Source organism: Symphodus melops (genome assembly GCF_947650265.1).
Source record: "Symphodus melops genome assembly, chromosome: 1".
Lineage (NCBI taxonomy): Eukaryota > Metazoa > Chordata > Actinopteri > Labriformes > Labridae > Symphodus > Symphodus melops.
This window is the reverse complement of record NC_136691.1, coordinates 52,352,719-52,365,812: the sequence shown is the minus strand read 5'-3', so window position 1 is coordinate 52,365,812 and position 13,094 is coordinate 52,352,719. Positions and strand designations below refer to the sequence as shown.

The following is a 13,094-nucleotide window of genomic DNA, read 5'->3' as shown; positions in this document are numbered from 1 at the left end:
AAACCACAGATAGGGATTCACTTCCTCTCCGAGACACATCGTGTAATAATCTGTACTACACGGCTGGAATTCACTACAACAAGCATCAAGGATGTTCACAGACATGCGTTTTGAATGTTTACTCCCAAAGAAAAAAGAGCCAGTTATTGACACGTCACGTAAAGTAGGTGCAGGGTCGTGCAAAAGCAGCTCGCAGAGGAAACAAAATCACAACAAAGTGCTCTGGTAGAAGTGTTTTTGTGGCTTTTGAGCACGTGTGTGGACATATTATCTTCTTTACTCTCTGCAAAGATCACAACATAGCCACAGTTACCGTACTCTCACGTCATCCCGTCAGATTTCACACTGAATGGTTTTCTGTGAGGCTCAGTTTCTTAACATTAGTTTAAGACTCCAGCCGAAAAAACAGTTTGAATTAATTTTCCTCATGACTTATTCTTCATAGTTTATAAATACTGACAGCAGATTGGCTACACTGGACAAACTGTGAGTAGCTTATAAACACTACTTTAATAATATAATTAAGTTGTGAGTCTGTTGGTAGTTAAGTAGGTTTAACATTTGTTCATGTACTATTAATTCTTACAAAACAAACATCATCATGCTGCATTTATATAAACAACTGTTATACTGGGAATAGCAGCAGACTTAAATGTGTGCACAAATGACTTCTAATATTACATTCAACAGTTAACTTTCTTTATTAAAAAACGTGTTGCTCGCTTCACTCAGGGGAAATAATGACGAGGAGGACACGACTGTTAAATGTTTTAATGTTCAAAACATTGAACAGTGAAGGAGCGAATAAAATGGTGAAAGTATCTGGAAAGAAAAGAGCTGAGAGTCAGTCGGAGCTTCTTACACTATCACAGAGGACAGACGGAGTACACGACCCCTGACCCCTGACCTCTGACCCCTGACCCCTTAAGGAGAGGAGAAAACGAGAAATGTTCCTAAAGCTTTTCTTTTTTCTCCACATTCATGTTGCTAAAGTGCTCGGAGAAGATATCTGTCATTGGTTCTTTTTTTATTGTGGCACAGGTGAGTTCAGTTCAGTTTTTCTGGCTGCTTTTCCTTGTTTAAGCGTCTTTAAGTATTCAGAAAAGCGCAATATAAGACCAGTTTAATATTATTGTTATTCTTTCTCTCGACCAGCTAGCTACTTTATGAACACGCAGTGAAGCAATTCCTTAATTGTGAGCTGGTGGCGTGCAAATCTAGTTTTTCCTCGTGTAAATGTAAGGTTCTGCTTGGTTGCATTTGTTTTTATGAGTCTGAGATGAATCCATTAGTGTTTCATATGTGTATGAGTTAGTCAAGCTAGAGATGAGTGGATTGTAAAATGTAGGCCTTCATCATTTGATGACAGGTACTTCTTTGTAAGTCTTGTTGTCAGCTTTGAGACACTTATCTCTAACTGGCTACATATCACTAAGTGGCTTAACATCAGAGAACCAACCATTGGACACGTCAAAGTTCAATCAGATGCAATGCAGCAGGAAGCGATAGATGAGAGCTAATTTAAAGTCCAAGGTGGAAATCTTCCCCCCCTTTCTTCATTTCATGAATTAAAATGGCTAAAGCAGCTAAATCAGGTCTGTGATGGCAGCTTCAGCTCTTCATCTTAACCAGAATTCACAATACCAGTATGTAGATAGATTAATCTGTATTGTCATTGCATGTTATACAACAACTCCTGTTGCAGCTATTAAACATGGAACAGCTAGCTGTAATAAAGTTCTTTTTACAAATGTACTAAAGTTGATTTGAGGTGTAGATGCCTTTAGTATATCCTTGCAAAGAACTTCATATAGAAGTGATTTCCTCACAAGGACTTTAATCGAAGCAGTAAATGTAGATATCTACAGTGAAGTTAGAACTGTATTTATATTTGAAGCATCAGTCACAACCGACCTTCATAAAGTCATCAGAATCAGAAATACTTAATTAATTCCAGGGTGAAATGTGGTTGTTACTGTTGCTTTAAGACACAGTACAGAAGAAAGGAGGATATAAATCATTTAGACTGTAAAGATGAAATAGAATGGGGGCAGGGTCAGTGCATTAAATGTGTGCTTGTGCCTGACGAGCACGTCGTGGTGTGGGTGTGAGATATGGTCCACGATGAAACACAACTTTGACAGCTTTCTTTTTTTTTTTATTCTTCTGTCAGGTGACCTTGAGTGTCATGAAAGACGCCCATAAATAACATGCATTATTATTATTATTATTATTAATATAATTATTATTATAATTATTATTATCATCCGAGTCTGCTGCTGATGACATGGGCCACCTCAGACTCATAGAACTTCCTCACCATCGTCCTGCAGATGTTAAAGGACTTTAGCCTCCTCAGGAAGGTATTAACATGACTAACAAAATAAGTCACGTTGGAATCTTTGATTACGAAATGTGCCGTTCATTCACGGCCATGGATTCTTCTACATATAGAATAATGTTGCGAACAAAGTGAACTGTATTCAGCACTGGGGTTTAGTATGTGAAACTGCAACAGATCGCTCTGTAACGAGTGATTATTCCGTGTTGATAGGTGCAAATGTTTGTTTGAAAGAACAGCTGTCAAGAGACAGAAGTTGGACAGTCGTGAGTAAAAATCTGTTTCTTTTCCTTACAACAAATGGATTTCTGATTTGACGAGACATTCATTCCTTTATTCCCTCTGGCGCGTTGTAAACAAAACTGCTGTGAAGTGTCTGCTCAGACAGCATGGAAGTAATTTGCATGTCCATATATTTTCCGTGGCTAGAAGCCAGAGTACCTGACTGCAAAGACCAATCTCTCTCCCTTGATCTTAATGCATCCGCCTCCCTAAAGCCCTGTCTAAATGTAGTTTTCATAGACTGTATCTATGATGATGTCCGCAGTGTAGCAGCAGATTAAAGCAGCGACTTTAAATGGATGGAGAGAACGGCTTGCTTGTCTTTGTGCCTGTTTTTCCATTTCATTCTGTGGAACAGTTCAAAGATGGAGCCATTTCTAACGAGACCCTGTATCAGATATAATCTCTATTAACTGAAGGATAAGACTCACTCAAACCATGTAAGAGAGGTAAAGAGGTGACAGCTCTGGGATGTAACATCATATTAACACATTTCTATAGTTAGAGGGTTACGTTTAAAGGGGTAATTTAGCTTCAAATGTCGTCTGTGTGCAGTGGTATCATAAGACCTTCATTCCTTTTCCAATACCTTTTAGCTATTAGCTTTAATGCTTGAAATGCCTAAAAGGTGATCTTCTGTGCTCTGGAATTCATTCAGCTCTTTTTTCTTCTTCTAATGTTTACTGCTCTGAGCATCCGGTGAAAACAAAGTAATGTACACATTCATCCACAGAACACAATAGCTTCACATCGGGATGGCATTAGAAAGAGCATTGGATTAGCTGCAATTCTTTTGTCTGTATCTCTCTCTCCCTAAAATACACACACACACACACACACACACACACACACACACACACACACACACACACATGCTCTCACACACCTACACACGAACAAGGTGTGGTTAGACATGTCACCTGGCAGCATTGGGACTTTTGTTCTCGTTGTGGGGAGATCAATACAGAGAGCGACCGTGCGAGTCTTTATGTCCAAACGACATTGATGTCGTGTTTCTTTGGATCCGTCTGCATCTACATTGATAAAACATGAGACCCCTTCATATGAAGTTTTTTTTTTTTTTTATAACTTTTCTTCAAGTTTTCTTCATTTTAAATTTGGCAAAAGTCCTGTCATCCAACATGAAATGTTCTGAAGGCCTGTCACAAGCATCGGTCACTTATGTCCATTTAAACGTCCTTAACCTAAAGGTCATTGACATGAAGTTCATTCAGGGGCGCCAGGAGCCTCGCGGTCATCGTTCACGCTCCTGTACACACGCTGAAGTCTTCCAAGGCAGACAGCCTGGGTTTGAATCCAACCTGTTGTTCCTTTCCCACATTCTGTCCTCTCTCTCTCTCTCTATATATATATATATATATCTCTCTCTCTCTCTTCTCTCTCCTCTCTCTCTCTCTCTGTCTCTCTGTCTCTCTCTCTCTCTCTCTCTCTCTCTCTCTCTCTGTCTCTCTCTCTCTCTCTGTTTCTCTGTTTCTCTCTCTCTCTCCTCTCTCTGTCTCTCTCTCTCTCTCTCTCTGTTTCTCTCTCTCTCTCTCTCTCTCTCTCTATATATATATATATATATATATATCTCTCTCTTCTCTCTCCTCTCTCTCTCTCTCTCTCTCTGTTTCTCTCTCTCTGTCTCTCTCTCTCTCTCTCTCTCTCTCTCTCTCTCTCCTCTCTCTGTCTCTCTCTGTTTCTCTCTCTCTCTCCTCTCTCTGTCTCTCTCTCTCTGTGTCTGGTTCATGACTCTCTGAAATGTAGTCCCAAAAATAAGCCTTTTAGATAAAGTTATTCAGAAGCATTTGAAAGCCTTCTTTGTTTTGGCCTCGTTGGCACGTCAGACTGCTGATAATCCCTTGACTGTGAGATTCTGAAGTGTTTCCCTTGAGCCCTTCATTATCAGTGTTTGTCTGAGCTCTGGTAGTATTTTCCCTTTAACAACTAAAACCTTGCTATGTCTTGTTCAGTGCAGGGTATTTAAAAAGTGACCTGCAGATGGTGGAAGCATGCTGTCAGGAAAGACCACCTTACCTGGATGTGTGCGCACGAGTGTGTGAATGAGTGTGTTAAACACAGACACAATAACACAATAACACCCTATAGTTGTGTGGTACCCTTGATTATAGATTTAATCTACTCAATATAAAACAAAGTTTTGTATTTTGTCTTTTTAAATGAACCTGCGTTGGGTTTCACTGATGTCCATCAGATGGCAGCATTGACTTTGAAATACAACATAACCAAGGAGCAGCAACACCTAAAGAATGGGAGCGTTAACATGTCTGAACGTCTCTGTGTGAATAACACGCCGGTTCAATCTGATCCGTTCTTTCTAACGTTTAAACACTTTTTATGAACAAATAACAATAGTGATGTTTCTTACATAAACTGGAGACTGAATGTGTCTTCCTGTGTTTCGTCTGTTTAACGACCTTTTTAAATGAAAACTGAACATGTGACATACTCGTGGTCCATTAGTTTGACATATCGTCACATACCCAGCTCATGTACACCTCTGTTTGGGTCCATCACATTTGTGAGTAAATACTCTAATTTGACTTTACATGTACGTTACACGGATGGTAAACAGCTGATGTTACCATCATTCATCCAAACTCAACCCTTATCCTAATCTGATCACATGATGGAGGATTTTACAAGTTATGATGCAGTGATCATTGACTTATTGTTTATTTAAGTTCAGGAAAAGTGAAAAATACATTCCTCATATCTTAACCACATCTTAATTCCATCCCTTATGAAACAACAGGCTAATTAATGCATAGGTTAAAACCATGTTTCTGATTGTTAGGGGCCACATTGATTCGTATTTTACTTTAATTGTGCGATATCATTTATAGAGAGACAGAGAGAGAGAGAGCAAGCCGCTTGTAGGACTCGAGCGTCTGTACATCTATAACCACTACGATTTCTTTTGAGGTAATTTTAAAGTTGTTGTGCGTTCACTTTCTCTCCTCAGGACGTTTTAAACAACCTGGGCTCCTCTGAGCTGGATGAAGATGATCTGATGCTGGACCTGGACCTCTCTGACGATCAACGCCATCGCCATGGTAACTTGTTCAATAGATAAACGTCTGCACTTCTATATGACACACACATGAAGTGTTTAGAATAGTTGCATTACAGAACATGGTTTACTACTTCCTGTTGTTCAGAGGTCGTTTTCTCTAAGATCATCAGGTTACCGTTCCCATGAAAAGACAAAACAATCGAATCAAGAGAAAAGTCTTTGACTCAAGTTAATGTCTGCTCATATTTAGCCTCTGTCACTGATTCTTCTTCTTCCTTTCTTTTTGCTCATGAAGCCCTTTCTATTCCGTCACCTTTAAGATATGACAACCAGCACTCTCCTCCGTGTTTCTGATAACATGGTAGCTGCCTCAATTTCACCCATTTATCTCCTGCATTGATTTGGCTCTTCAGTCACATTCCTGCTGACATGCTACATGGTTAAAAAAGTGACTTTTACAGGAAATACATATATTTTTTTGCTCTTTGACCGCTTAGCATGGAGCATCAAACACTACCTCTGACGTCCTTTTTATATGTCACATAATGAAATAATGATACTGAGCGAGTATGGTGGGCGCCCACAGCACACACTCTTGTCTTCAGAGTGAATTTATTACCATTTCATGTAGAAGCATTAAGATAATCGCAAAAGATGGCAAGCTCTTGCATACACTGTCAGCCTTGATTATGTTCCTATTTTTGGATTGCAAGTGTTTACTTTTATTAATAATCATCAGGCTGCCAAGACACATATTTACTCATCAAGTTAGATTTAGATGCCTTCCAGTACGTGATTAAATCTGGTGACTGAGAGTCTTACTTTATTAACATCTGAAATATGTAATCATATGTGATCGCCGTCCATTTCACTCGCCGACTCCATTTTTAATCATAAATACGGCTGCACAGAGCATAAGTTACTCTGTTAGAACGTCAAACTTTAACTATTATCTACCAGTCGAATTTTATCTCAATACGAGGTTAGATTCCTGTATCTCGAGGCAACATTCAGTCCCAGATGGACTCACAGAATATTACAGCTGCAGTCAAATAAAGTAAAATGCTCTGAAGCACCTTGGAGAAGAGAATACAACAGGAGCTCCAGCCCTAATAAACTGAGTTTCCTACGCTTATGGGGGCTGGAGAGTTACACAGAGGAGTGAGGGTTGAATCAAGCACTCACACACCCACACAAACGCCCTCCGACACACACACACACACACACACACACACACACACACACACACACACACACACACACACACACACACACACACACACAGAGAGAGATTTAAAACCTCTCTAAGGCACTGGCGGGGATGATGCAGAGCTGAAGGAGGCACCATCATTAATACACACACTAACACACCAGCCTGCATGCTTAGTCATTAGACCTAATGGTTTGCAGACTGTAGCATGAAATTAAAGGTTTGATGAATAGTTCTCATAAAGTCAAGGGACTGAGACTTTGTGCAGGAGCTGAAAGAGAATACTTCTTTTATACTCTCTTCTAGAGTGAGTCGTTTGAATACACACACTTACACCTCCACGCACACACACACAAGCAGTGGCCAAAAAGCAGACGGACGAGAAATATGCACACACGTATGCACTCATGCAGAAGCACACACACACACACCTGTGCACACATTCATAGGCACTCAGCTCTCAGGTGGCTTGTTGAAGCCTTTATTAAAACGCAGTCAGTTTCACAGCAATTTATGGCCCAGCGGGTTCGGCTTCGGGTGACCTGTGACCTGTAGACAGGAACGAAGAGGACACTGCAGGACCTTTACAGAAACATGAAGAAATGCCAAATCCTGCCTTTATGGCTACATTTAATTTGAGACTTACTGCTCTATCAACTGTGCCATTTAAAGCCACGATGGAATTTATGACGAGAAACAGCTGAGAATATTTTCATTACCTAAACCTCTCAGTAATGAATTTTAAAGAGCTACTTTGTGACACTAGTGAAGAATATAATCTTAATTAATTTAGTGAGCAGAGAGAGTAATAGCAGCTTTTTGATGGGTCATGTCAAAAATATGTTTCGGTCAAGGCCTTTTTAATTTAAAAAAAAAAAAACTTTTTGCAAAGTCAATTTTACATTTATATACAGAAACAATTAACCAATGACACAAAGACAGAAAGGGGCACATGAGCGTTTTATTTATGGGCTTTTTGTGCCTTTAAGTGTAAAGTCAGGAGTGGCTAGTGTTGAGAATGGGTGAACAGAGAGTGGGGATGGAGTGGGGATGGAGGAAAGGAGCCACAGGTGCGCTCACTAACCTCGAAGTCACCAAGGTCACCTGTGGGGCCTCTTCATCTTACACACACAAGAACGCAGGAAGCTTTCACCTTTTGCAACAAAACCTGTAAATTTCTTCTACTTTAAGTCTGAGAGAGAAAGTTATCATTTCTATTAGAGATAATTCTTTCACTATTTTCACCCATTCCCAGAAGTTGTTCTGTTTTTATTGGAGAGACAGCGCAGAAGATAGAGGCAGAAACCTGGGAGAGATTTGAACCCTGGCCGTACACTTGGAGGACGACAGCCTCTGTACATGGGGCTTGCACACTGACCACACGTCCCAGATTTCCTTTTTTTTCATACGCAGACAGAAGCTTCATAATTTTCTAAATTGACTTGATTTAACCACTGATTCACGTTTTTCTGTATTTGAATAGTTTCCAGAGAAAACTCCAGCCAGTCCCTTGCCTCCTGTCTCAACCTGCTCCACTCCCCAATGGACCCATCAGGGGAACGCATCCTGGGAAAAGAAAACCAGAGGTAAACATGGACATTCGTGGTTTGATATACACTACAGTATGTGCTCTCCTGTTCATGACAGAGAGAGAAAAGAATGTGGAGAGAACAAGCATAAAAATGCCGGCATTGTTTTATGCGTCTTAAAAAAAGCTAATGATGACAAATGCATCAACAATGATGTGTTGTGTCTTTGTCTAGACATCATATACCCACAATAATAGACAGAACATACAGGAGATAGATGGGGCATTGTGTGGTATTGGCTGCTCTAAAAACAAGATTCAATCATGGACAATTGCAAGTATTGCTCACAGATCTGTTTTGATGCACTTACCCCTCTGGTCACAGCGACATTTGTTCTCTGTGCCGTGTGTCTTAATGACCTTAAAGTCGCAATATCACTTTTTTTCTCTTTCTTCTTTTACACCACACACTCCATTGCCACAAGAGACAAAGAGATAGAGAGCGGGAGGGAAATAGTCTATTCTAGGAATTGCTGATGTTGAATGTTCCCTGTAAATGCATTACATGTTTTATGTCTTCCCCCCCCCGCTGAGATGAGACGAGACTCGAGCTCTCAAAGACGGAGGGTAAATAAATAAATAAATGAAAGCTCCGCGATTGAATATGCAAGCTGTCTTTGAGCTTTCCTCTGCCTCCCAGTAGCTGAGTGTCTGTTTGTACGTGTAACAGTGCCAAGGACGGTTTCGTATCTGATTTGATTCGGCCACTTGTTTGGAATTAGGATATGTTTTTTTGGGGGTTGGACGCAGAGAATTACATGTACACAGAAACACTCACACAAACATGGAGGGTGACTCTGTGGATCGGGCTTATGTGGTTTTATGAAGTCAGTGGTTTTTGTTTTTCAAATCGTTGTTTCATCAGTGGTTTTGTCCGCTGGTGTTTCTGACAAGCCATGAGATAATTCTGACTCTACCTTTCACTATGTCTGCCTGGTACCGTAGAGTAAATGTTTATATCTATCCTTGTGTTCCCCTGGACAAACTGCTGGTGACCCTCTTTTGCTTGCAGAGATAGTGCAGGTCAACTCGTGTGAGCTCTTTTTGAAGTGGAGGTTAAAGGATTTACACTACACCGCTGAGACTTTGGGCTTAGCCTTGGTTCCTTTTTTGTTCTCTGTTTGAACGTTTTGGCTGAATAGAAAGACAATTTCTGTGTCTAGACAGTTTCGGTTAATCATGCAAGTCGGGAGTCAACCTTTTCAACCCATCCACTGTTTTCGTCAGACAATTCATTAGTTGTTTCTTTTTTACTGAAGAGCTTTTTTTCAACACTTTTCTTTCAAAGCACTGGAGCACCATTGATGTCCACACGTACACCCACAAAAATATTTGCATTAAATCGCTCTTACAAGGTTATGGCTAAACTGCAACTCGTCTGAAATCTTTGCCTGCGTCACTGTTCGGACCTGATATAAATAGAATGCTAAATGCTATTCCCTTTAAGTTCAACCACGTACTAGAGATGGGCGATACAACCTCAAATACATGTCCTGGCTTTCCACTGACAGTATTATATCACAGAATTACAATGTTAAAAGGGTTTTCACTCATGAACACATATTGACACACTAAGACCTTCTATGCTTGTTTGATGGGATTCCTTACTCATGTCTGTCTGACACCAGATAAATGTATTTTTTAAAAGTCACTGTGCGTTCAGATCTGTGTCCTCTCGTCAGCAGAGGTGTGTTAGGCTGCTGATGGGGAAAAAAAACCAAACAAAAAACATTTCCTGGTATGACTCCTTTTTTTTTTTTTTTGCACATCACAACAGCTTGAAAAGTTGGGGCTTTTATTGTGAAAGATTTGGTGGAAATTAGGATGTGCAGTTTTAATAATTTAAGCTTAACTGAGCTAACATTAGCAAAGATTTTCAACAACACTGTTGTCAGTATGCTTCATAGAAGCTCCTAACTCCATGGGTACTTAAAGCAAGCGAGACATCAGTTTGACACACCTTGAAGCAGGTAGACTCTTTGTCATGGCCTGTAGCCTGTGTTTCAGCCCCAGACAGACTAACCGGCTGCAAGCGAGCACCTCTACCTACTGCTGCTGGTCTTTTTTTAAACCTGGAGAAGATTGCTCCTCGACAATTTACTTTCATTGTAAACACTGACTCCTGGCGTGACACGGGGAGGAGGCGGTGGCCTTTGATAAGTGTGTGTGAGGCACTAGCTCTGCTCTGAGAAGCAGAAGACCAGATGACACCATCTAAGTGGTTTTCTTTCCCAAATGAAAATATATTTATCCAACACTGTAACTGACAGGTTGAGCAATCGCTGGCTGTTTACTCGTGTTTGCTGCAACCAAACGTGATGACTTTTTTGTGATCTTTTAGCTAGGCGCTATAAGTAGCATGCTACCATGCTCACAGTCATTGTTGATATATCAGAACTTTTAATTCTGACAGTGAGAAAAGATACTGTATGATCAACATTGTTTTTTACTTATTTTGTATGAAAACACTGGAGCAGGTTACATAATGGAGCCAGATTTCTGTTTCTTACCTGATGCTCATGGAGCGCCTGGCTACACTGTGGTGGTTCAGCATCTTTACTGAACATGTTCAGGAAGATGTGTTCAGTCAGGGAGAGAATACGTGTAGATTGGAGGGGTGAAAGAGCAAAAAGCGTTTGCCCAGGGCTTGCTCTTTCTCTCCCAGCATCTCTCTCTCTCTCTCTCTGTCTCTCCCTCGGTTTCTTTCGCTCTTTGTCTCAGGTTCCACGTTCCCTCGAGGGGACATTGATTTGCTGGAGGCAAAGCAAGCTCCCTTCTGTTCACGCACAAGAAAACAGAAACACACACACACACAGACACACACACACACACACACACACACACACACACACACACACACACACACACACACACACACACACACACACACACAAACACACACCTGTCAGTCAGTCAGCCTGTCCAAAGAGAGTATCAGCTGCAGGATACTGCTGGCTGTCTGACAGGCTGCACACAACATCTGCTAAAAGCACACACAAACACTCACAGTCTTGCATGCATTCTTCTTCTTTGATGTATGACGGATGATTTTGATGGCAGGCGTTTGAGTCTCAGTGTGTGCAGCGTTGTTATTGTTCACACCGCGATAACAAAGCTCTTGCATTAAATGTCATGTGCCACAGTTGGTTTCTGTATTTTATTTTTAACATGTTTTCAATTAAATACAAAATTAGCCATGATGACTTTACCAGAATCCAAGGCAACGTCTTAAAGTGTAAAATCAGGTGTCCAAAACACCACTAACAAATCAAGGAAATTCTCCCATCTGAGCATGTGGAGCCAGCTAATATTTATTGTAGTCTTTGAACTACAATAACAGCTATTTCAAAAGGTCATTGTCATTATGAACTTCTATGTATTAGTTAAAGAAAAAGTTGTAATTTACTTTTCTTCGATTAAATCAGATGGGAAGCAGATGAACAGTGATTTGTTCTTGCAGAGTAGTGTTGCGTTTCTCTCAGAACTTTTAACACGGGGGCTTCCTTTACTATTCCTCCATGCTTGGATCTCATATTAAAATGCTGAAACATCCAGTTCATTGGGTCTGACAGGGTTAGATTTTGGCAGAATGTAGATGAGCAAAACCTTCTTCCTTGGCCTTGGTGGAATGGGAAGTATTACGCTTTATGAGCTTTGTTGCATGAAGCCTCTTCAGTGTGATGCACTCTTGCCAGTTGCAATACCAACTCTACATAATAATACCCATCTGCACGGCATGACAGTAATGAGTGTGCCTCTGTGGTTATTTTGGTTGGTGGAAAAGGGGTGCAGAGAGCGCATTATACTGGTTTGTACTGAATATTTATCTTAGTGATGGATCTCAGCGCCTGTTTTGTGTGAAGACACCGACTCCTCCCTCGTCTCTCCTATAAGGAAAAAAAAGACACAGAGGAAATTAAATTGTTCTCCGTGGGTTATAGCTAGCTTGTTGCTATGGTAACAGCAGTCTGCCTGTTGAGTGTTCCCCTTTCCCTTCCTTCTTTCTTTTCCCTTTTCTCCTTTCAATGCTTTCACTTGCTATGCAGAAGACAGGTAGTCCGTGGAGAGGACATGTAAACACTCCTGAGCCGTCAGCATGCAGTGGACACTTGAGAAAGTCCCAGACCCCCACTCCTGATCTGAGGAGTGAAGTTTTATAGCTGCAATCTTCGCATGATCTTCTGTTGGCATAACAAGGCTCATTAGGAAAATATCAACACTTGTGGACACGTCCCAAATCTCTCCAATGACAGCTTAATTAAAACATGACTACAGAGTTAATATTTTGCTTCTCCTCGAAATATTCCCAAATGCACGAGATTTGTGTCTTGGCTCCCATCGCGCTGTTGAGACTCTCATTTAACAGCCTGCCAAGTTAAACTGAGTATACAACTAAAAAATATGAACATCCCAACACTTGCCTCAAGCTATACTGTGTCACTTCCACAAACACTGCAGATTGGTAGGCTCGGTTTTAAGTGTTATTTTCTGGAGCGTGCTTCTCTTGTGTTTATCCGTATTTAAGAGGAACAACTGAAACTGAGCACAATGGTTATTGTAAATTGAAAGCAGCATAAATGGCAACACAGGACAGAGTGTAGAGCTGTTTGCACACACATCCCTCAGCGTGTAGTTT

General features: G+C 40.7%; 1 protein-coding gene across 1 annotated transcript in view; it reads left to right on the top strand.

The window, feature by feature from the left end:
- The window catches only part of ccser1 (coiled-coil serine-rich protein 1), a 119,893-nt gene that overhangs the window by 15,258 nt on the left and 91,541 nt on the right, over window positions 1–13,094 (top strand). The window contains exons 5-6 of the mRNA XM_079366136.1: window positions 5,610–5,700; window positions 8,354–8,456. Of these exons, the coding sequence (XP_079222262.1) occupies window positions 5,610–5,700; window positions 8,354–8,456 (194 nt within the window). The remainder of the gene's footprint in view (window positions 1–5,609; window positions 5,701–8,353; window positions 8,457–13,094) is intronic.